This window comes from Lolium rigidum, chromosome 6 (assembly GCF_022539505.1).
Source record: "Lolium rigidum isolate FL_2022 chromosome 6, APGP_CSIRO_Lrig_0.1, whole genome shotgun sequence".
Taxonomy (NCBI): Eukaryota; Viridiplantae; Streptophyta; class Magnoliopsida; order Poales; family Poaceae; genus Lolium; species Lolium rigidum.
The window spans coordinates 105,330,480-105,345,024 of NC_061513.1; the positions used below are offsets into that span (position 1 = coordinate 105,330,480).

General features: G+C 42.8%; 1 protein-coding gene and 1 pseudogene across 1 annotated transcript; both read left to right on the forward strand.

Annotated features, from left to right (window-relative positions):
• The first annotated feature begins 4,413 nt into the window (after positions 1-4,413).
• On the forward strand, positions 4,414-6,204 carry LOC124665464 (reticulon-like protein B1). Its single transcript, XM_047202881.1, has 5 exons — positions 4,414-4,707; positions 5,156-5,336; positions 5,541-5,682; positions 5,787-5,856; positions 5,952-6,204. Exons 1-5 carry the CDS (start codon positions 4,476-4,478, stop codon positions 6,116-6,118), a joined length of 792 nt encoding a protein of 263 aa, XP_047058837.1. The 5' UTR covers positions 4,414-4,475; the 3' UTR covers positions 6,119-6,204.
• Positions 6,205-9,000: 2,796 nt separating this feature from the next.
• The window catches only part of LOC124663074, an 86,812-nt pseudogene continuing 81,267 nt past the window's right edge, over positions 9,001-14,545 (forward strand).

Consider the following 14,545-nt stretch of genomic DNA (forward strand, 5'->3'; position numbering starts at 1 on the left):
GGAAGCAGAATTCAAGTGCGAGCTCTAGATGTCTTGACCAAACCTGGTTCCCCTTTTCTAGATTGGTGACTTGCTCCGAGATTATAAAGAGATATTCCAGTCAATAATGTAGAGGAACATGCGTTAGGTTTGTTTTTTTGGCAAAGAATTTCATTTTGGTGGTAAAAGGTCGCAATGAACGGGGTCTGACAAACTAAGGCCTGATTACTAGAGTGGATTCAGTACAGGTACTACAAAGACCTACGGCTACGGGTGCACCTCGTCCGCTTTGAACTTCAAGGCCCGTATGAAATGTATCAGTGCACATGGTTACCTCGCAAGAAGAAAAAGTAACTGTTGATTTGTTTTCCTAGGTTGCACTAGTATCACTGCATCAGTATAAAGTTCTGCTCAAAACTACCTAGTGCATCGTACCTAAAGGCTAAAGCTTGATGATTTGCTTGAGACCTCGACTGTGGTATTGACACTTGTTTGTTTTGCTTCTTTGATGATCTTTATTACAAGGGTGTGACTATTTTTCAGTTGAATGAGAACTAACTTCATTCTCAGCCAGATAATGTCACTAAAATTCAGTTGCAACATGAGTTGTAACTCATGACTAACACAAATCACGATGCAAATCTAATAATGTAAGAGTTAACTGAGGATGAAGTTAGTTCTCAGGTAGCTGAGAACTAGCAAATCCCTTATTATAAAGACGTTGCGCCATTTGAAGAATATGCTAGTATAACAGATAGATCGTTACATAAAGTTCCTTCTAGTTATGGAAATATCGATTCCAGGTTTGAATTTGATTCAAGTGGCGATATATGGCAATACTTTCTCGTCTCATTTAACTTGGTAGTATCCCTTTTCTTACAAAAAAAAAATGGTTACAAAAGATGAGCACTTGAGAAAGATAAAATAGATCTGAAGGTTTCACGATTTCCATCAGCGTTTTCAACATGAGGTCGTTTGGGAACCTTGTTTGTCACACCCCCTTGCGGTTGGAAGTGTAGAAGTGGTGTGCCGCTACTCATGCAACAAACAAAGAGTGTGCACAAATCGTAGCAAAAACCATAGTCATTTGGTTATGATGGCAATAGGCAGTGATGATTACAATTTTGCGGCACCGGATTTTTGGGCTAGATTTGCTATAGTGTTTTTGCTTTTATTTAGTCACCTGTTGTAGTTTTATCTTAGTTTTGTAGTTTTTTTTGGTTTGTTTGGACGATCCAATATTATTTTCCATTAACGAAGAGACACGCGGAATCATTTATTGTGGTGAATGAGTAGCCATCTTACGGTTGGTTCAGACAAAACTAATACCCGTTTGAAACACAAAAACTAAATTGGCACGAACGGAAAAGTACTCCGTTTGGTCCATTCTAACTGTTGTTGATTCAGTTAAAAGATGTACGAAATCAGCGGCAATTAATATGGATCAGAGAGGGAAGTACATGATTTAAGTTATGTACCATAAATCCTATTTACTAGACAGTAATTGTAGGTGTTACCTCGTGTTTGCTTTTATTCCAAATTTAGTATGGAATAACCTCGTGACGAGCGTGTCGGCTGTTGGCTGCCGGAGATGGGGAAGGACAGGCGCGCTGGTCGGCGAAAATCGTGGTGTGGCGAAGCACGCACACAACAGAAGTCGCGAGTAGCACGTGGGGCTTAGTGGATTTGGGGAAGGACGGGCCAACGAGTGGATACATCAACCCCACCTGGATCTGATATACCCGAAGGGTGGGCTAGACGAGAGCACGGGCATAGACCACCTACGCTAGTCATGCCATAGAGCTTTTTCAAAATTATTTTAGAACTTATATTTTTTTTTGAAACGGGCAAAAAAGCTTTTGCCTTATATTAATATAGGAGAAGAAAACATGGGGATGGCTGAAGCCAAAAAAAGAAAAAGGAACCAAAAAGGGGGGAAACCAAGCCCCCCCCCCCCTAAGGAAACACTACGGAGAACAATTAGCCTAGAAGTTCTCCCAGACCCGTAGCACCGGCGAGGATCCAGTTCTTGCCCTCCCCCCTAATTTTATGCATGATCACCGAGGGTAAGGAAGATTTGTTGTTGAAAACTCGCTCATTCCGCTCCTTCCAAATCTCCCAAGAAACAAGCATGATGGCTGTTCGAAGGCCCTTGGGAGAGGAGATGGGGGCTTTGGCAAGGGCTTGCCAGTAGTCCAACACCTTCGGTCTCGTCGTGTAGAGGCACAGGGCAAGGTCTGGACATGAGAGCCACGACGCCGCTGCGTTCCATATTCTCTTGGAGAAACGACATTCGAAGAGGATATGTCGAGCCGTTTCTGGGGAGCATCTACAAAGCTGGCAGGAAGGGTTATGTGGCCATCCTCTTTTGGCAAGACGGTCAGCGGTCCAGAGACGGTTTTGGACCGCAAGCCAGGCGAAAAAACGGCACTTCGGAGGGGCCCATGTCTTCCAAACAATGTTGCCGAAGGGGCATGGGAGGGCCGCCATGAACTGAGCTTTGTAGGCGGAGCTAGCAGAATAGCACCCGTTAGGGGTTAAGGTCCATGTAATGGAATCCTCCGTGTCGGGAGAGAGAACTACGTCCGCGATAAGATCCCAAAGGCGGACATACTGTTCCATGTGTTCCACTGTAAAAACCTCGACCGCAATGTCGGCCACCCAAATTTGATCATGAAGAGCGTCACGGACCGTCCGGTTCTTCCTTTTTGACGCCTTGAAGATCAGAGGTGCAATATCCTTAGGAGGGGCACCATTGAGCCAAGAAGAGGACCAGAAAGAGGCCTTTTCGCCGTTGCCGATGGAGACCCTGGTTGCCGCATTGAAAAGGTCCCGGTCAGAGGCATCATTTGGCGTTTCCGAACCAACCCAAGGTTTTTCCGGCGCCGTCCATTCGTACCAGAGCCATCGAAGTCTGAGAGCGCGAGAAAATTTTTCCAGGTCCAGGATCCCAAGGCCACCAAGCTCTTTTGGGCGACAGACTTTCTGCCAGTTGACCTTGCAATTCCCCCCACTCACCGTCTCCTTACAAGCCCAGAGCATACCGCGGCTGATCTTCGCGAAAGCCTTGAGGATGCCCTTGTCTGCTTTTAGGGCTGTCAGCAGAAAGATAGGCATAGAGGAAAGCACCGATTTAACAAGGGCGGTGCAACCGGCTCTATTAAGGAACCTTCCTTTCCAAGGGTTAAGACGCGCCACCGCTTTATCGATGTAGGGTTGAAGATCAGCCCGCTTGAGCCGTCCAAGGGAGAGAGGCAAACCCAGATATTTTATGGGGAAGGGAGCCGTTGTAGCTGGGAAGTTGTTTAAGAGATCATGTAGATCTATATCGGCGCATTGAATAGGGGCGATGGAGCTTTTCATCACATTAGTCACCAGCCCCGTGACTTCCCCGAACTGTTGAAGAAGATTGGCGAGACCCGACAAATCGTGGGCAGTAGGGGTCAAGAAGATAGCCGCATCATCCGCGTAAAGAGAGACCCTGGGGCCCTCTAAACCGCCCGGCATAGCATGAAGAAGCTCTGAGTTAGTAGCCTCGTCCAGAATCTTTTGTAGTGGGTCGATGGCGATGTCGAAAAGAAGTGGAGACAGGGGATCACCTTGCCTGAGACCGCGGCCATGTCTGATGTTCTTTCCTGGGATTCCATTAAGGAGAAACCGAGAAGAAGCCGTAGAGAGGAGTGTTGTTAAGATGGCCCTCCATCTCTGAGGGAAACCAAGGCGCTGTAGAAGATCCAACAAGTACTCCCATCGAACGGAGTCGAAGGCCTTTGCGATGTCAAGCTTGATGAGGAAAACTTATAAGTTTTTTGTCAATAATTAAGGGAGCAAATCAACAGTAGGGAGCTAAATACACTTTTTGCAACTAGTGTGTTAATCTGTGAGACTCTGACGTAGAACCTTCGCCACCAACTTTATGCGCTCACGGAAGTCGTCCCATCCAACACCCTTCTTCGGCCGCATCCGCGTTCTAGACCTTGCCGAGACGACAAGTCCACCTTCGGTTTGGCCCAGGTACCGCCAGCCGACCGCTCCCCATCCGTCGGTCGCGCACCACGTGTCCCCACTCCCCTCGCCAACTCCACCGGCTTCTTCGCCTCGTGGGCCCAGGACGTACGTGCCCGCGACGACGACGCCTCCCTGTCCGCCCGCCCGCGTCTTAAACTTAACCCCGAAGGCCAGCCCAGCCCTCCTCCACGTACCCGAAAACCCACCCGCACCTCTCACTGCCCACCGGGCCCCGACGGTTTTAATTCGCCATCAAGCCAGCGGGTGGAATCCAATCCCATTCAATTTTCGGGGGCCGCATCGCGGACAAAGCCAGGCCGCGTTCAAACGGACGGCCGGGATCGCATCACGCGCCGTATAAAGCGAACCTACCCACGCTACGCGCACCCGGAGGAGATCTTTGTGTGAGAAGCAAGGTAGAGAGAGAGAAAAAAAAACCAGCGAGAAAAGCTTTGGAGGTTTGTTCTTGACGTCGGCGGAGAACGGGCATGGCGGAGCACAAGGAGGAGCACGAGTCGGTGATGGAGTCGGTCATGGACAAGATCTCCGACAAGTTCCACGGCGACGGGGGCTCCTCGTCCTCGTCCTCCGACTCGGACGACGACGACAAGAAGAAGAAGGGGTCGTCGTCCTCGTCGGCGGCGGCGGCCGCCAAGGACAAGATCTACCGCCTCTTCGGCCGCGAGAAGCCCGTGCACGCCGTCCTCGGCGGCGGAAAGCGTAAGCCCCCCAACTTCATAGTTCAGATTCGCAAGTCAAGCTGTGCTGCTGTAGATCCGATTCGATCCGATCTCGGTTCCTCTCGCTTGTTTCACTTCTAATAACTGCTGCTACTACTTCGTTGATGCTAGCTCTAAGTCTTACTAACTAGCTTAGGGACGATAGTATGACCCGTGATCTTAGCGTGTGTTCTATGCTACTCCGTAGTCCGTAGTAGCTTTGCTTGGACGGTTTATTGATCTTAGAGCTCGTCCTTATACAGCGAGCTCGAGGATTTGTCGTTTAAATCCGACCAGTTATTAGCGACGGTCAGAGTAGTCGGCGGCGCAGTTTGTCGCGGCTCTAGAACCCCGATACGCTCCACACGATCTGGGGATCGTGGAAGAGATCTGGGGTGCTCAATCATGTTCGGATGTTTGGCCTGACGCGAATTGTTTACGACTTGCAGCCGCTGATCTTGTCCTATGGAGGAACAAGAAGATCTCGGGAGGGGTGCTGGCCGGCGCCACGGCAGTCTGGCTCCTCTTCGAGGTCATGGAGTACCACCTGCTCACCCTGCTGGGCCACTGCCTCATCCTCTCCCTGGCCACCCTCTTCCTCTGGTCCAACGCCTGCACCTTCATCAACAAGTAAGCTTCTCCTCGCTTCCGAAACCAAATTGATTGATACAACTTGTTGTAGACCTGTTGCTGTGCCAGCTTGTCCGTCACTAGGGTCTGAATTTGCTGATTGACACTTTGTTGATGCTTAGACCTGCTGCTGCTGATTGTGCTGTGCCAGCCTGTCCGTCACCAGCGTCTGAATTTGCTGATTGACACTTTGTTGATGCTTAGGTCGCCCCCCAACATTCCTGAGGTGACGATTCCAGAGGAAACGATTGTGAACATTGCCCGCTCGCTCAGATATGAGATCAACAGGGGCTTCTTCACTTTGAAGGAGATCGGCCAGGGTCGTGACCTGAAGAAATTCCTCATTGTATGTTTTGCTTATCTCCTCAATTTCAATTTCGCCATGCTTAATGTTGGGTGCTTTCTGTATAGCCTGCTCACCAAGGTGTAATCTCTTCTTTGTATGCTCAGGTGGTTGCCGGCCTCTGGGTTCTTTCTGTTCTTGGGAGCTCTTGCAACTTCTTGACATTGGCATATATAGGTAACTATAACCTGTGCTGCAACACTTGAATTCATAACTACTCTAGTTGTCCGTACGAGTTGTAAACTGACATTGCCTTGTTTTTCCGAGCGCAGTCTTCGTGGTGCTCTACACGGTGCCAGTTCTGTATGAGAAGTACGATGACAAGGTTGATGCTTTCGGTGAGAAGGCCATGATCGAACTGAAGAAGTACTATGCCATCGTCGACGAGAAGTACCTCTCCAAGATCCCCAAGGGTCCTCTGAAGAACAAGAAGCAATAGATCATGCCCTGCAGCGACTTGCCCATCTGTGTTAAATCTCAACTTGTCACCTCCCATTTTGAAGGATGGTTCTGTGTTATTGTGCCTGTCTCTAGTTAATACTTGGTACGTAGTACATATAGCTCTTGGTGTGCTGATCTTTTTGTGAAGTGGATTCATGCCAGCTGAAAACTGTTGATTTTTATTTTTATTTGTTTTTCAACTTTCAGCATGGCTACTCTTGGGAGCCGCAAATATTGTGGCATTATCAATTTATCATTGCTCTAGTGCCTAGTGAACTTTGTCATAGTACGCTCTTATTTCAAGTGCTTATCTGGTCTCTTTCATGGTCATTGATAATAAGGTTTCATTAGGTTACATATGACAAGTTTGATACAGTACATACCAAAAGTAGTCTTCACCATTTTCTTTTGCTTTTATCTGAACTCGTGAGTTGCGTTGATCATACTTGTATGCTATAATTTCTTCTGGATGATAGTGTCATGAGAACGCGAAGCATCTGAAGTTGGCCAGTCATTTGGTTGAATTTGCTGGTCAACGGTTTCGTGTTAGCTTCTCGACAATTTGTTTGGACAGTCCAGAATAATGCTGTGCCTACAATTTGGTTATGTTTGAATTGCTAACCGTAAAAATAGGTGTGCATCTTGTAGCCTGTTTGCTTTGATATCAATATCTGTATTTGTTTGCCTTGACTAGTAATATTTCTTTTAGAATCTGACGGAAACATTAGGGCAACTTGATGGCTAAATTTTAGCCATGCGCCAATGCCAACCGTAGGGACATGGCAATCTGGAGTGGTGAGATCACAACTGTCTTGTAAAAGACACATTCATATCTAAATTGTGCGGCACCAGGATGGACTAACCTTACCGGTGATGACGATCATCGCTGCATTAGAGAGGAAGAGGATAATGATGGCAGAACGCAACGGTTAATTTGTCTGCTCTTTCCAGGTTTGCAAAATCGGATCACACAAGAAAGGATATTTTGTATTTTGAGAACAACTTGCTTTATGATTCAACTAAATATGAAATACAAAAACCAGCGGGAGGTTGACCATATGAAACATGCTAGCCAAAACATATCAAGCGATGTAGCTCCACTAGCTAGGCTGTGAGCACTGACCAGGGAGGAGGCTAGAAAACTTGTGCACTCGTGCCAGGCAACCAATGGCAGGGAATATAATTAAATTCATGTTGCAATGCATAAATGAAATTTTGCAAAGCCAACGATAATAATTGTCATATTCAAAAGCTCGCCATACTGAGTACGAACTTAGTGAAGTAATACAATTACATGTTTACACATCCAGAAAAAAATGGCAAAATAGTGACTACCACTTGTGTAACTTCTTGGAAAAAGAACAGAAAAAACATATTAAATAGAAAAAATTAACATTCAACAAAATATATAAAGTGACATGGGGCTCACATTTCAGAGCTTCCCTTCTTGATCTTTAATCTTCTTAAATAGATCAATCACATCATCATTCCTGATGGTAGAAAATATATCTTTCTCCACAAGAAAATCATAACAACACTCATGAACTTTTCACCCTTTTTATTCCGCAAAACACTCTTGAAATATTCATTGTTGAAAAGCATCTCTCCGCTCATGTTGTGGCGATCGGCAAAATTAACACCAACTTCAGAAGTTGAGACATCAAGGGAAAATAAAGTGGTTTTTTAGTGTCCACCAAGTGTTTGGCAAGATCAACAATTCCATCTAAATACACAAACCGTTCGGCCGCTCGCACATTGTCAATGTAAATGTGAAGTTCATGACCATGATCCATCAGTTTTGATGAATTGAAACCATTAGGATAAAACTCAACTACTCCCTCCGGTCTCTTTTAATTGACTTGGATTTAGTACAACTTTGTACTAAATTCGAGTCAATTAAAAATGACCGAAGGGAGTAGCTTCAGTAAGCTCTCGATGTTAGTAGCAGCTAAAGAGTTCTTTTGAGCTGAATGATGCCATGTGAAAATGCAATGTTGAATTTACTTCATTGAATCTATCATAAAACTATCGAAGTTGCCAATCAATAACAAAGTTAAGACATTCTATTTGGTAATGATGAAGGTTTGTGATGTTGGTTTTTTGTCATGTACTATGTGGATTGACATATTCATCATGCATGTTTAGTTTCAGAATGGCATGCTCTCCGCAAAATGAATATACCTTCTCCACAAGTGATTTCCATCTTTCTTGTTGACTTCACACATGACATGACATTCAAGATGTCTCGATTGTTCTGTTGCAAAACATATGGCAAAGTGTTGGCACTACCTAATATATGTAGCATCATATGTAACTAGAACACAAAGTCGAAGGTTCCCAAATATGATAAAAGGCCACGAGCTTCACTTTTCTTGGAACTTCTCTTTCCTTCTTTTGATACATATTCCATAAAACTAATGATTGATGGGAACAACTGAACAAGGCCCGAAAGAGTTATGTAGTGAGAACCCCAACGAGTCTCTGCCGCCCTCTAAAGTGATTGATCTTTATTTACCTCACCGTCGGTACTATTTTTCCACTATTTATGGCTTTTAATACATTCTCTTGATGAATATTTCTAATCATGTCCTTTCTTTTGCAAAATGCTCCAACCACATTGAAGAGAGTATAGATCATGTAAAAGAAATCTGCAATATCATCATTCATCTTTAGGCCCTGTGATGAGATTTTATGGATACCTAAAGCTCGGTTGCTGCTTGTAAGGTCCTGTAGTTAAATATATCCGCCTTATGTTATCTTGCTTTTGAGGATTCCAAATGTATTGTGATATTCTTTTTCGATCCGCTGGATCATATGGAAGTTGATATATATTCGGAAAGCAGTAAAGACGAACTACATTGATACATACTGAATTTCTTGTTGGGCCACTGCCTCATCCTCTCCCTGGCCACCCTCTTCCTCTGGTCCAACGCCTGCACCTTCATCAACAAGTAAGCTTCTCCTCGCTTCCGAAACCAAATTGATTGATACAACTTGTTGTAGACCTGTTGCTGTGCCAGCTTGTCCGTCACTAGGGTCTGAATTTGCTGATTGACACTTTGTTGATGCTTAGACCTGCTGCTGCTGATTGTGCTGTGCCAGCCTGTCCGTCACCAGCGTCTGAATTTGCTGATTGACACTTTGTTGATGCTTAGGTCGCCCCCCAACATTCCTGAGGTGACGATTCCAGAGGACACGATTGTGAACATTGCCCGCTCAATCAGATATGAGATCAACAGGGGCTTCTTTACTTTGAAGGAGATCGGCCAGGGTCGCGACCTCAAGAAATTCCTCATTGTATGTTTGGTTATCTCCCCAATTTCAATTTGGCCATGCTTAATGTTGGGTGCTTTCTGTATAGCCTGCTCACCAAGGTGTAATCTCTTCTTTGTATGCTCAGGTGGTTGCCGGCCTCTGGGTTCTTTCTGTTCTTGGGAGCTCTTGCAACTTCTTGACATTGGCATATATAGGTAACTATAACTTGTGCTGCAACACTTGACTTCATAACCACTCTAGTTGTCCATACGAGTTGTGAACTGACGACATCCGTTCTTTTTCCCGAGTGCAGTCTTTGTGGTGCTCTACACGGTGCCAGTTCTGTATGAGAAGTACGATGACAAGGTTGATGCTTTTGGTGAGAAGGCCATGATCGAACTGAAGAAGTACTATGCCATCGTCGACGAGAAGTACCTCTCCAAGATCCCCAAGGGTCCTCTGAAGAACAAGAAGCAATAGATCATGCCCTGCATCGACTTGCCCATCTGTGTTAAATCTCAAACTTGTCACCTCCCATTTTGAAGGATGGTTCTGTGTTATTGTGCCTGTCTCTAGTCAATACTTGCTAGTACATATAGGTTTGGTGTGCTGATCTTTTTGTGAAGTGGATCCATGCCAGCTGAAAACTGTTGATTTTTATTTCTATTTGTTTTTCAACTTTCAGCATGGCTACTCTTATCTGGGAGCCGCAAATATTGTGGCATTATCAATTTATCATTGCTCTAGTGCCTAGTGAACTTTTATGTCATAGTACGCTCGTATTGCCAAGTGCTTATCTGGTCTCTTTAATGGTCATTGATAATAAGGTTTCATTCGGTTACAACAAATATGACAAGTTTGATACATTTGTGCTGAAAGTTTGTGGAGGGAAAAGGTGAGATTTGTCCTGGACGCGAATTTTTGGCTCCCAGGTGCCAGCGCACCTGATTTGAGCAAAAAATTCAAAACAAATACTAAAATTGAATTAAAAAATACGGCCTAAATCATGTGTGTGTAGTATGTATGTAGGTATGTGCATGTCAAGTTTCAACTTAAAATATGAAAGTATGTAGCCTACACAAAAATAACAAAACATACTGTTCATAATATAGTGAGTAGACGTATACTATTCACAGTATAACAAAGTTTCATTTTCACTTTTTTATGTGGATCACATATGGCCGTATTTTTTGCTGAAAATTTGCACACGTAAGTGTCAAGATGAGATTTACGTGAGGAAATTATTTAAACTTTTTTTGAAACATTTAAATCACGTTTCGAATGTTTTGAATATCATGGTATATGGCACCCGGGTGCTCCACCATAATTCTCGATTTGTCCTCTGTTATGATGGGCGCTCTCTAAATAGTCTTTCACCATTTTCTTTTGCTTTTATCTGAAGTTGATCCGGTTGATCCGATCTGTTATCTAAGCAAACGATCCTATGCGTGAAGTGGATCAATGCCAGCTGAAAACTGTTGGTTTTTATTTTTATTTGTTTTTCAACTTTCAGCTTGGCTACTCTTATCTGGGAGCCACAAATATTGTGGCATTATCAATTTATCATTGCTCTAGTGCCTAGTGAACTTTGTCATAGTACGCTCGTATTGCCAAGTGCTTATCTGGTCTCTTTCATGACAAGTTTGATACATTTGTACCGAAAGTTTGTGGAGGGAAAATGTGATTTCAGCAGAGATTTGTCCTCTGTTATGATGGGCGCTCTCTAAATAGTATTCCACCATTTTCTTTTGCTTTTGTCTTAACTCGTGAGTTGAGCTGATCCGGTTGATCCGATCTGTTGTCTGCGTGATTACTACGAAACGATCGTTGCGTGAAGTGGCTGAAAACATGTATGCTAGATTGGTTTGTGTGCAAGTGATAGTTTCTTCTGGATGGTAGCGTTATGAGAACACGAAGCATCCTGAAGTTGGCCAGTCATTTGGTTGAATTTGCTGGTCAACCGTTTCGTGTTAGCTTCTGGGCAATTTGTTTGGACAATCCACAATAATGCCGTGCCTACAATTTGGTCATGTTTGAATTGCTAACCGTCAAAATAGGTGTGCATCTTGTAGCCTGTTTGCTTTGATGTCAACTAGTATAAAATGCCCGTGCGTTGCCACGGGAAACAATACATATATATTTGCCGCACATGTAAAGATTATACACAAGCAAATCACAAGATAGAAAGAGAGAGCGATATAATATTGCAACAAGATAATTTTTCGTTAAAATATAACTCAATGCAAAATATAATTTTACATCATACGCATAAAAGCAACAACTCATAATTATCTCTGGTTTACCAATATTTTCACTCCACTCCTCTTCTAGAGGAAAAAACTTTAGACATGCTTAAAAACCAAAACGGTCTTCCAAAACGGCCTTCCTTTTATTGTCTCCCACTTTTCTCAAAACAACTTCTCTCGGCGGCTAAACCTATGTGAGTTGCTATGGTATAAACAAAAGCACAAAGATGCTTATTAAAAGGTCATTCAATTTTACGAACACAAACTATAGTTACGGTATTTGCAATAGTAAAAGTTAACCAGGTCACTGGCAACTGCACTTTATTAAGTACCCAACGAACCAATCTACTTATTGTCTTCCTTTGACCACATGCTTAACATAAAATTTCAAAGTTGCAATGCAATTGAGATGGATAGAACTTTCCCAGTGATATCAATATATCTCTTAGAAACCGTAACATCACATGTATCTCAACTAATCTAGAAAATAGCGAGTTCACCGATATTTATAAACATATAAGACGCATTGTACCAATGCTAATCTGGATAAGGCTGGGCAAGCTGTGTTTATTCTCGACAGATGAACTAATTTCGATTTTTAAAATCCATATACATCTTGACGGTCATAATATGTATACATGTTTAGAAAAGACCTTGAAAGGAACAAAAATGATCTCACATTTCATACATGACGTGGAAGTCAAAGTGAAAGACTTTGTTTCTGAGTAGCAACGACAGCTTCCTTAGTAGCCTAAGATCTTGAAGACACATGCAAAGTTGCAAATTCAAAAGATAACTGAACCAGAAGGACGGATGGCAACTAAAGACACACCCAGGAATGCCCGTAGGACTGGAATTGCACGGCTGAGATGCATCCTTGTTGCTTCGTGGTCAAGGCTCAAGTAACCCAAGTAACTTCATGGCTGACAAATATGAATTAAGCAGCATTAAACATGGGTGATGTTGGAATTGGAGCTCAATATACAGGTTTCAGTTTATTTACTATAAATATAAGTGATGGATTTTAGGTGCTCTAAACAAAAATTTATACCACAAGAAGCCAAGATGGCTATGCTCTGAACAGCGAGACATCTTCTTGCATGCCATAAAAACTCAAAATGGTAGCACCCAACCAACAAGGAACGACCTGCATGGAGGAAATATTTTTCAGCTCATGTTTGATAGCCAAAAGAATTATTGAAACTTCACAGAAGTAACAAAATCATCAAGCCAAAATAGAACAAATTAATTCAATGCATACTCCTTTTTGTTTCTGGGGTAAGCTGGCAGATGCAAAGATGCGCTGCCTGAAGGTAGATTGCAATATTTACATATTCAGGTGTAAATAAAACTTAACAAGTGAGAGAAAAGATAACTTCTTACAAAAACTCTACTTGTGAATACAATTTTTATTTGATGCAAAAGAAAGACCATAAATTATGCTGGTCAAAGATGTCACCTTTGTATCTTCTGTCAACAGACTTCGTCTAATTTGTAACAGAGGTATGCTCTGTTTCTGTTAGTCACGTCTGCTTGACCACCGGTGCAACACACTGTACATTTGGCTAGGCCACAACCTCTATTTCTCGTGGTGCTCAGTCTTTCTGCACATTCATATGATTTAAGCAAACATTATATACTCTATCTAGACGTTCTACAGTAGAACATGAAGTAAGAAAAATGAACTCAATACGACATCCAAGATCTTGAAGGGATTTTCAGACCCAAAAACGCAAATTGGTACTATTAAGCACATTTGTGACTTGTCAGCGCCGGTGATATTGGTACTAAAAAGTTAATGCATCACAATATCATTCTGAAGAAATCTTGACGAAACGCAATGTCCTGTGAAAGCCTTTTCACCTTGAGTCTAAAGCTCAGTTTATGAATAGATCACCTATATTACTACATAAATCATGAAGTTTATTCAACATCAGAGAGATTCACAACCAATGCAGGCTGATACAATATTCGTACCCACAGAGCTTCATCAGAGATTCATATCCCAAAAGATCCATGAACCTAAAATGCAGTTTCATGAATGCAGAGCTTTATCACTACAAACAAGAATAATTTCAGTAGAAGAATTATAACTACAGTGTTAAACTTCGTTTTTACTATTTATCATACAACTAAAGTTACTGCTCTGATGGGTATGCAACTTTTCTCCTTTGGTCATATCCACCAGCGATGAGCTCAAGGAGGGCCATACCCAACCGACAACTACTGAGTTGTGCACTTCAATTCCATAATAGAGGCTAATTGATAGGAATGATTTGTATTAAGCACGACAAGGCAAAACGATTATACTGGTGGCCAAAGAACCAATTATAATATCTATATCAAGCAAATTTCTAACTGACAAGACAAATGTATGCATCACTCCTTGCAAATCTGCCACACCCTGATATGGATGGATCTTGATACCACACATCAAAAATGATATCCTCTTGATTAAGCCCTGTATAGTGCTCTAATATTGGAATCCACATCTATTGTTTAAGACATGTAAAGAAGAAACAAAAGGCATGGGGCTTTATCCACAATGGGGGCAGCTGAGCAGCCTATTTTAGTCAGTGTTGTGAGTGAGATTTTGCAAAGATCCCTTAGTATAAGATGCACATCCTGTATTAACACCCCCTGCATGCTAGTGGAACCAGATGTTCAGCAAATATAATGCCATGAGAGAAACATATTTTTGCAACGAGTCTTTCTTTATGCATAGCCAAAAGGACACTCCTTATCAAGACAATTTACATATTGCCAGTCCAAAGAAGAATACTTCCTAGATGCAGGCATAGTGCCTTAGTTCAGAATAAATATATGACTTGCACAATGCAAGAGAACACAATGTAATTACGCTAATGATGAAAAAATAGAAAACACTCAACCTAAAAACTAAAAATATAAGGTTTACCCTTTTC